General features: G+C 32.6%; 4 protein-coding genes and 3 non-coding genes across 7 annotated transcripts in view; 5 read left to right on the plus strand and 2 right to left on the minus strand.

Annotated features, from left to right (window-relative positions):
• Positions 1 to 390, plus strand: part of LOC127904141 (ATP synthase subunit beta, chloroplastic) — a 3,055-nt gene extending 2,665 nt beyond the window's left edge. The window contains exon 1 of the mRNA XM_052446195.1: positions 1 to 390. This exon is cut by the window's left edge and continues 2,665 nt beyond it. The gene's annotated coding sequence lies outside the window, so the exon portion shown is untranslated.
• Positions 391 to 1,318: 928 nt separating this feature from the next.
• LOC127904148 (NAD(P)H-quinone oxidoreductase subunit K, chloroplastic-like) lies at positions 1,319 to 9,571 on the plus strand. The gene is given in 2 exon segments (XM_052446202.1): positions 1,319 to 2,897; positions 2,899 to 9,571. Coding segments are annotated over 2 exon segments (858 nt in total). The 5' UTR covers positions 1,319 to 2,750; the 3' UTR covers positions 3,610 to 9,571.
• On the plus strand, positions 3,717 to 9,571 carry LOC127904159 (NAD(P)H-quinone oxidoreductase subunit J, chloroplastic). The gene is given in 3 exon segments (XM_052446252.1): positions 3,717 to 3,907; positions 8,694 to 8,761; positions 8,764 to 9,571. Coding segments are annotated over 3 exon segments (369 nt in total). The 3' UTR covers positions 8,874 to 9,571.
• On the minus strand, positions 4,949 to 5,021 carry TRNAF-GAA (transfer RNA phenylalanine (anticodon GAA)). The gene has a single exon. It is a non-coding gene; the product is annotated as a tRNA-Phe (tRNA).
• TRNAT-UGU (transfer RNA threonine (anticodon UGU)) lies at positions 6,488 to 6,560 on the plus strand. Its single transcript has one exon. It is a non-coding gene; the product is annotated as a tRNA-Thr (tRNA).
• On the minus strand, positions 7,678 to 7,764 carry TRNAS-GGA (transfer RNA serine (anticodon GGA)). Its single transcript has one exon. It is a non-coding gene; the product is annotated as a tRNA-Ser (tRNA).
• Positions 9,572 to 9,726: 155 nt separating the features above from the next.
• LOC127904138 (photosystem I P700 chlorophyll a apoprotein A1) overlaps positions 9,727 to 10,000 on the plus strand; it is a 3,488-nt gene continuing 3,214 nt past the window's right edge. The window contains exon 1 of the mRNA XM_052446192.1: positions 9,727 to 10,000. This exon is cut by the window's right edge and continues 3,214 nt beyond it. The gene's annotated coding sequence lies outside the window, so the exon portion shown is untranslated.

The raw sequence follows: 10,000 nt of genomic DNA on the forward strand, positions 1-10,000 counted from the left end.
AATGTGATTTCGTAACTATAACCAGTTGGCGGTGCGCCCGAATAATCAAAAGAAAAACTTCTGTATAAACATAAGTTCCGTTTATACATCTTATTTTTTTATTCTGCAAATTGAATAGAATCATAAATGGAATCGGATTCTATCTAATAGAACTACAACGAAAAATTTTCAAATTCAAAAATGAAATAGAGAAAGAGAAATAGAATGGAATGGAAAAGATCAAAAATCAATAAAATTAAGGCGGATAGAAAAACTTATTAGATACCATGGATTCGGATATCTAATAAGTTATACCTACTATTGGATTTGAACCAATGACTCCCGCCGTATGAAAGCAATACTCTAACCACTGAGTTAAGTAGGTAATTTAGAATCAAAAAGAGAAAGAAATGGAACCCGTCACATCGATGGATTATAAATGTAATATTATTTATAAGCAATACCGATCAAAGAGATAAAAGTTGGATCATGTAATATTCATCTTGACAAGAAATTATTGACATGATAAAATATATATCACAAGCAAAAGGGCTATAGCTCAGTTAGGTAGAGCACCTCGTTTACACGCGCGCCGATGTTTTTTCAGAGGAGTACATTATGGAATCAAAAAACTTATTGAGAAGTTGATGTCTTACTCCATCCCTTTTAGGGAACAAGAGAACAATAGCCTGACAAAAGATTCGGTCCAATTTAGGTGCCCCTTTTCGATTTTTAGATTTTAGGCAACCAATAGAACCCATTATTGATTTAAGATATTGATAAGGGGAATACTCACTCTATTCAATGCTAGGCATAATGAGTATAAAGACCTCAAAAAATTCTTTTTTCGTCCTATCTTATGAACTTTAAGGTGTATGAAGTTTCATATTGGATTATTTAAGTAAGAAGGGGGCGATGGAGACTTCATTTAACTTAGGTTGATCTAAGCCAAAAGCAAACCTACGTCAGGATAACCTTCTTTGAAACACTTCGGTAGTGCTCTCAGATCGGAATCCAAATAAGAAATCAGAGCACATGGAGCCATCTTCTTATCTTCTTGTCAAGAGAATTATGGTAGACTAACTGATTATTTATATCAGTTAATGGAAGAGCCCAATGCAAAAAAATGCATGTTGGGTCTTTGAAACAGTTCGAATCATTTTGAGAATAATCAGTTTGATCTGTTTTACCGAGAAGGTCTACGGTTCGAGTCCGTATAGCCCTAAAAAAAAAATGAAATAAAATTCAAATACAAAAACAAAAATTGTATAGTTTTTTTTTCTTCATTATTGTATTGTTTGTTGTTTGTAACTAGTCGCTTGCAATTGCTTGGTTTATCGAAAAACGAAAAAAAAAAAGCATTTTCATAAGCTTGCTCGCAGGAATCATTCAGGATAGAGTATAAAGCCGAAATAAAAAAAAAAAGTGCACTTCAATAGACCCAATCGCTATTTTTATTTATTTTTTTTTTTTTTTATCTTGTCTTGGCTAAACAAACCCAATTTTCTTCATTACTCTTCCTAAGTCAATTACATATGAATTTTTCCCCTTTTCTATCCGCAATCAAAAAGAGTTAGTGATACTTCTTTTCTTTGTCTTTGGGATACCTGCCGAAGCCTAATGAATTTTTGGAGTCAAAATCATGACACGAACTCATTTAAAAACAAATTCCAACCTAACTCAACAAAAATCAAATCTACTAGTAAGTTACACGGATTTAAAAATGACTTACTCTATTTATGGACAAGCTGGAGTTGGAAAAATGAGGATCTTTATTAACTTTCATTATTAACATTGTAAAACGGGCTCTTCTTTTTTCTTTTATTGCTATACCAGGTAAGGTATAGCAATAAAAGAAAAAAATAAAGGAGTCTTTTCTTGCCCTAACATTCAATTACTAAATTTAATTAATATATTAATATATTTATATTAATTTCTAAATGAATATAGAAGTATAATTCGAAATTAATATAGAATATAAGTATAATAGAATAGAACTATAATTTAGTTAATAGTTAATATAAGATCCTATTCTATTAATGTTTAATATTATTTATTATATTTATTATTAAATTTAGAATAATATTTATATTCCATATTATATAGGTAGAGGTACTCTATTACATATAGAATATAGGTATAGTATTTTCTATTTTTATATAGATTAGTATTTTATTAAAAATTCTATAATTCTATTTTAAATTCTTTTTTTTTTTTTATTTTTATAAATTTTTATAGAGAATCCGAAGTGAGATGAAAAATCGAGAAAAAAGTCTTATTTGTATAAGCTATAAGAGAAATAGCAATATATATTTATAATTGATAATTGATATCGAAATAAAATTGAAGTAAATGGAACAATTCGAGTCGATGAATCTTGAAATGAGACATGTACAAAAGCAAACAAAACTAAGCAGTTCAATCAAAATAAATTGTTATTTTGACTAAACAGTTATGAATGAGTTGACAATTAATTTCAATTCGACTCGAATAATCTAGTATATTTTCTACATTCATAGGAGTGCACCCATGTTTCTGCTTTACGAATATGATATTTTCTGGGCATTTCTAATAATATCAAGTGTTATTCCTATTTTGGCATTTCTAATTTCGGGCCTTTTATCCCCAATTAGAAAAGGACCAGAGAAACTTTCTAGTTATGAATCCGGTATAGAACCAATGGGCGATGCTTGGTTACAATTTCGAATCCGTTATTATATGTTTGCTCTAGTTTTTGTTGTTTTTGATGTTGAAACGGTTTTTCTTTATCCATGGGCAATGAGTTTCGATGTATTGGGGGTATCCGTATTTATAGAAGCTTTAATTTTCGTGCTTATCCTAATTGTTGGTTTAGTTTATGCATGGCGAAAAGGAGCATTAGAATGGTCTTAGCTCTTGAATATTCCGACAATAATAATGAAAACAAAAAAAAAAAAGAACATTGAGACAGTTATGAATTCCATTGAGTTTCCCTTACTTGATCGAACAACCCCAATTTCAGTTATTTCAACTACATCAAATGATCTTTCAAATTGGTCAAGACTCTCCAGTTTATGGCCGCTTCTCTATGGTACCAGTTGTTGCTTCATTGAATTTGCTTCATTAATAGGCTCACGATTCGACTTTGATCGTTATGGGCTAGTACCAAGATCTAGTCCTAGACAAGCGGACCTGATTTTAACAGCCGGCACAGTAACCATGAAAATGGCTCCTTCTTTAGTGAGATTATATGAACAAATGCCGGAACAAAAATATGTTATTGCTATGGGAGCATGTACAATTACAGGGGGAATGTTCAGTACGGATTCTTATAGTACTGTTCGGGGAGTCGATAAGCTAATTCCTGTAGATGTCTATTTGCCGGGCTGCCCTCCTAAACCGGAGGCGATTATAGATGCTATAACAAAACTTCGTAAAAAAATATCTCGAGAGATTTATGAAGATCGAATTAGGTCTCAACAGGGGAATCGGTGTTTTACTACCAATCACAAGTTTCATATTGGACGTACTACTAATACTGGAAATTATGATCAAGGATTACTCTATCAACCGCCGTCTACTTCAAAAATAGCTCCTGAAGCCTTTTTCAAATACAAAAAGTCAGTATCGTCCCCTGAATTAGTAAATTAGAGGAAGGACTCCTTTGTACAGAATAACAAAAGGCAAATCAATCTTCCTAAATTTCATCGGAAATAGGAAATACTTATACAAATAAAAATGGGGGAGAGAAAAAAAATATGCGGGGTCCTCTGTCTGCTTGGCTGGTCAAACATGGGCTAGTTCATAGATCTTTGGGCTTTGATTACCAAGGAATAGAGACTTTACAAATAAAGCCCGAGGATTGGCATTCCATTGCTGTCATTCTATATGTATATGGTTACAACTATCTGCGTTCCCAATGTGCCTATGATGTAGCACCGGGCGGGCTGTTAGCTAGTATATATCATCTTACGAGAATAGAATATGGTATTCTAGATCAACCTGAAGAAGTATGTATAAAAGTATTTGCTCCTAGGAAGAATCCTAGAATTCCATCTGTTTTCTGGGTTTGGAAAAGTGCGGATTTTCAAGAAAGAGAATCTTATGATATGTTGGGAATCTCTTATGATAATCATCCACGTCTGAAACGTATCTTAATGCCGGAAAGTTGGATAGGGTGGCCTTTACGTAAAGATTATATTGCTCCCAATTTTTATGAAATACAAGATGCTCATTGAATAATAAGAAACTCATTTCAGTGTTACAATTCCAGATATTCAAGGAATATTTGTTCGTTCTCTTATAGATCCAGAGAGTCATTGAAGTCTCATTCATATTATTATGGATATATAGACTAAAAAAAAAAGACAATACAATTAGGGATTCGTCGGATTCTCCAATTTTGAAGATATTTATTTCGGGCGAGCCGAGCTAATAGGACGAACTAAGCGAATTCTGCATCATGAACTTTGTACTGCGCACATCCCTTAGATGAGCTATATAAAGTCAATAAAGAAATATAATATGAAAGAAAAAACAAAAACAAAGAAATCAAAGGAGATCAGATTCTATTTGTACTGTATCCGAGATGAATCTTGTATATTCCCACCCTTCAACTTCTCTAGACTAGACTTTTCTTTTAAGTATTTTACGCAATTAATTTACCCTTTTAAATCTATATCAAGTATTCATTTTTTGACCGAGAGGACACGCATTATGGACAAAAAAAAAAAAAAAAGAGGAAAGATAGTCGAATTCTTTTTTCTTTTACATACCCTTAATACTTTTTATTTATATTAATATACTTTTTTTTTATACTTTAACTACTCATCTAAAAATCTAAAAAGGCTATATCTCCAGACACCTAGATAAGTATGTATCATGGTCTATATTATTAACTATATTATTAATATGTATGTCGATCTATACCATCTATATCAATTAATTTAATTAAGTTGTAGAATAGATACTTCTAGACAAATTCATTATGTGTCAGGAACCAGATTTGAACTGGTGACACGAGGATTTTCAGTCCTCTGCTCTACCTGCTGAGCTATCCCGACCATTTCCGACGCGCCGTCTTCCTAATTTTACTAAATGACTTGGTCAATTAAAAAAAAAAAAAAGACAAAAAGGTATTCTAAAGTCTTATCATTGTTAATCATTCCAATTTTCAAAAGGGATTCCTTGTTTTACTCAAAGAAGTTCGTTTGGATGTCTATCCTATCTATCACAAGACTTGTGAAAAGAAAAAAAAAATGCAGCCCAGATACATTTGTGAAAAAATCGAATGAATGAGAAAGATAACGAATTTTGAACCGTTAACGAAAAGAGAGAATAAGATAAATAATTAGGGAGTCGAGCGGGCCCTTTTTTGGGGATAGAGGGACTTGAACCCTCACGATTTATAAAGTCGACGGATTTTCCTTTTACTATAAATTTCTTTGTTGTCGATATTGACATGTAGAATGGGACTCTATCTTTACTCTCGTCCAATTAATCAGCAGACTCTGGGGTGAATGATCTGATCAATGAATATTCGATCCTCTCGTCAACTTGGAATCGATTCAAATCAAAGCAATTTTTTTTTTATTATTATTTGAATTATTAATTATTTAATTTTTCATATAAATAGAATAAAATACAGATTCGAGTCGGTTGTCATTAATCATTTGAGATAGTATTTCAGTACGTATGCCTATGTATTATGTTTCCTATGTATTATGTTTATAGGGTTATACTTTACTTTAACTTTCTTTTTTCTGGAATTTTAACTTTAACAGAAGGATTCCTTTACTTGACTAATGCAACGCAGTCAACTCTATTTGTTAGAACAACTTCCATTGAGTCTCTGCACCTATCCTTTTGTATTCTTATTCTGTCTTTATGAACCTTTGTTTGTTTTTTTGTTTGTTTTCGAAAAATAGGATTTGGCTCAGGATTGCCCCTTTTTTTTCCGGGGTTTCTCTGAATTTGAAAGTTATCACTTAGTAAGTTTCCATACCAAGGCTCAATCCAATTAAGTCCGTAGCGTCTACCAATTTCGCCATATCCCCTCTTTGTTTTGTGTTTTGAGATTCAGATCTTATTATTATGTTATTATGTCATTCCCTTTTTTCTTTCATTTCTATTCTACTGGAACTGTTAAAGTCATTAGATACCGATTCCTATATTCCTAGAAAAGTGTTTCCTCTATATTTTAATATTTTATTTGATTTCTTGTCTAGCCTCTTTCATATCTATTTTGGACCCCTATTTGGTCTAATCAGAAATCATTCTATCATTTCTGTATCCGCAATTCAATATAGATGCATATATACCACATTTATTCTATATGTTTTTCTTCGAATCATTTTTCTTGTGCAATTTTGAATACTCGAACGGTCAATTCTTTTCTTTTTTTTTTTATATTCAATTCATTTTTCTATATTCATTTAATTTAATTATGAATTACTACGAATGAAAAGTGAATAGCTAAGGTTCCAGTAGTTTACTAAATTCCTGTGCATGTACAATTTCTGTTATGTGAGCCCGCTTAGCTCAGAGGTTAGAGCATCGCATTTGTAATGCGATGGTCATCGGTTCGATTCCGATAGCTGGCTTTTTTTTTTTTTCTATTTTTTTTTCTATATTCTATATACATTCTTTGTGTATATACAATTAAGGTCCGGATATTGATAGAATCCATCTCATTTGTAGTATATCAGTATTTTTTGTAGTATAATACTTCAGTAGATTTTGCCTCATTTATCATATTTATCCTTTAGTTCAGTTTTAATTTAGGTTTATGAAATTTCAATAAAATAAAGAAAATAAGGAGTCTTTATGTCACGTTACCGAGGGCCTCGTTTCAAAAAAATACGCCGTCTGGGGGCTTTACCGGGACTAACTAGTAAAAGGCCTAGAGCCGGGAGCGATCTTAGAAATCAATCGCGCGCCGGTAAAAAATCTCAATATCGTATTCGTTTAGAAGAAAAACAAAAATTGCGTTTTCATTATGGTCTTACAGAACGACAATTGCTTAAATACGTTCGTATCGCCGCAAAAGCCAAAGGGTCAACAGGTCAGGTTTTACTACAATTACTTGAAATGCGTTTGGATAACATCCTTTTTCGATTAGGTATGGCGTCAACTATTCCTCGAGCCCGCCAATTAGTTAACCATAGACATATTTTAGTTAATGGTCGTATAGTAGATATACCAAGTTATCGCTGCAAACCCCGAGATATTATTACAGCGAAGGATGAACAAAAATCTAGAGTTATGATTCAAAATTCTCTTGATTCATTCCCCCAGGAGGAATTGCCAAAACATTTGACTCTTCACCCATTCCAATATAAAGGATTGGTCAATCACATAATAGATAGTAAATGGATTGGCTTGAAAATAAATGAATTGTTAGTTGTAGAATATTATTCTCGTCAGACTTAAACCTAACTAAAATAACAAGGGTTCGAACAATTTTCTCCCCTGTCGCCTAAATAAAGAGACCAAAGGTATGGGTTTGCTTGGGGGATTTTTCTCCCATTGATATATCCTAGAATGATAGGGGCATTTTCATTCCTTGTCCACTCGTATTTTCTGTTCCACAGAAATTAGGAATAGAGAATCTATATCAAAGAAAGATCGAACTCTTGGAATAAAGGTATCCATTGTTATGTGATTTGATATATTGCGGTCAATAGCATTTCAGTAACATTGATAAATTAGGTGAAGGTGCGGAAAGAGAGGGATTCGAACCCTCGGTAAACAAAAGCCTACATAGCAGTTCCAATGCTACGCCTTCAACCACTCGGCCATCTCTCCTACATAATGATTAGGATAATGATTATGGCCCCGAAAGCGAGTGAATCGCGAGTCAATCCCGATTTGAGAATGAAGATAACTGTCAATGCAACTATTGATGTAATTATTCCAATTGTATTTAGTATCATATATAATTTAGTATCATATATATTAGATTAGATGTTGGATAGGTACGGTACATACAATTAATTGTAACTATAAAAAATAGAATAGAAAAATAGAAAACTTTTAATCATTTAATCAAAGAAAGACCTTTCCTTCGGGGCTGGGGGATAAAGCAATTATTTTTTTGTTTTTGTGAAAAACTTTTTATTAAAAACAATAAAGATATATATCTATTTACTATTTATGTTTGCTGTTTGCGAAGATGACGTTCCCGTCTTTTTCTGATATCTATACCGGCTAAAATCACGGGATTGGAACGACTCGAACACTCGGTCTATCTTTTTTTATGAGTTAAGGCTGTTTTTATGTTATTTCGTACTGTATAATTACTTTTTTTGTAGGATCGTTTTCTCACGAGAGGTAATTAAAAGAAATTTTAAAATGGATTGCTACCTATGCCTAGATCCCGGATAACTGGAAATTTGATTGATAAGACCTTTTCAATTGTAGCCAATATCTTATTACGAATAATTCCGACAACTTCAGGAGAAAAAGAGGCATTTACTTATTACAGAGATGGTGTGATTTGATTTTTTTTATTTACCGCTTCGAGTCTTAGGAGAAAGACACATTAGCCGGGATAGAAAGATTTGAAAAAAACTCTACGTTTATTGAAGGTGAAGTTTCTAAAAAAAAAATTCCTTCTGTCGTGTATCCCCGATTAATGCAGCCTCAGATGTTTCAATTGTCGATTCTAGCATTGAGCGAAAAGGTTACACCTATGGCTATGGGTTATGTATTGCAGGTTAATCCTGCTCCACTAGTACCACTAGGCGGCATAGAGGAAGAAGCACTACGCTTAGGAATCAACAACACGAAAACTTTGCTATAAATTTTCCCTTTTCCTTATTGGGATCGGGACTAAGAAGAATGGTTGGGACAACAAATATCCATCTCATTCGTGCTTTGGATACCCATATAACCATCGAAGACTGTTGAAGTGACTAATTCCTAGAAATTAAGGGATGTTGAGGACAAAGAAATTGTTGGAGTTAACGTAACATTTTTCTATTTTTATATAGTACCAACATCTTGGATGTTAAGAAACGATCTTTTGCAGGAAGGTTGGCTAGAGATTTCTTGTAAAAACACTAGCCCCGCTCAGTTCATAATGAGAATATTTCACTCCTTTTTGATTCTATGTATTAGGCTTATTATGCACATTAAGGGAGGAGCCGTATGAGATGAAAACCTCACGTACGGTTCTGGAACGGAGATTCTTTGAATCGAATAACGACCGTAACGGATGTCTGCTCAATCCGAAGGAAATTATGCGGAAGCTTTACAGAATTATTATGAAGCTATGCGACTAGAAATCGATCCCTATGATAGAAGTTATATACTCTATAATATAGGCCTTATTCACACAAGTAATGGAGAACACACAAAAGCTTTGGAATATTATTTTCGGGCATTAGAACGAAACCCTTTCTTACCACAAGCTTTTAATAATATGGCCGTAATCTGTCATTACGTGCGACTATCTACACTATAGAAAGAAAAAGGAAAGAAAGAGCAAAATCAAAAATCTACTAGTAAAAAAAAAATAGGCTTTCTACATATGGCATCGTCCAAAACAACGATTTTTATCAGCTGTAGCAAAGAAAGAAACTTCATAGAAATCGAAATATGAAAAAAGAAATATGCCTAGATACTTTATTCTATGGATAAAGGATCTAATTGATAGAGGAAGCACCGTAAAGATCAATTAGCGAAATTTTTGCCGATACAATAAGAACTGCTTACTTAATGTCATAATATGAGACAAAAGCTAGGAATCCACTTATGTAATGGAGTCGACCCCCTAAAGTATTGAGCAGCGGTGTAGCATCAGATCCCAAAGATAGTAAGCCTTTTCTTTCTTATGAGAGAAGGTCTTTTTCAAAGATTCTATATAAATAGAAATTTCTATATGAAACCGAGATAGTTACCTTTCAGAAAATTGTAATGATAGTAGAACACCTACGCTTTATTCTTTTGAAGGTGGGAGAAAAGATAAAACAAAACGGATTATTATTATTAATTATTAATATTATTAATTATTATTATTATTAATATTATTAATTATTAT

Source organism: Populus trichocarpa, chromosome 13, assembly GCF_000002775.5.
Source record: "Populus trichocarpa isolate Nisqually-1 chromosome 13, P.trichocarpa_v4.1, whole genome shotgun sequence".
Taxonomy (NCBI): Eukaryota; Viridiplantae; Streptophyta; class Magnoliopsida; order Malpighiales; family Salicaceae; genus Populus; species Populus trichocarpa.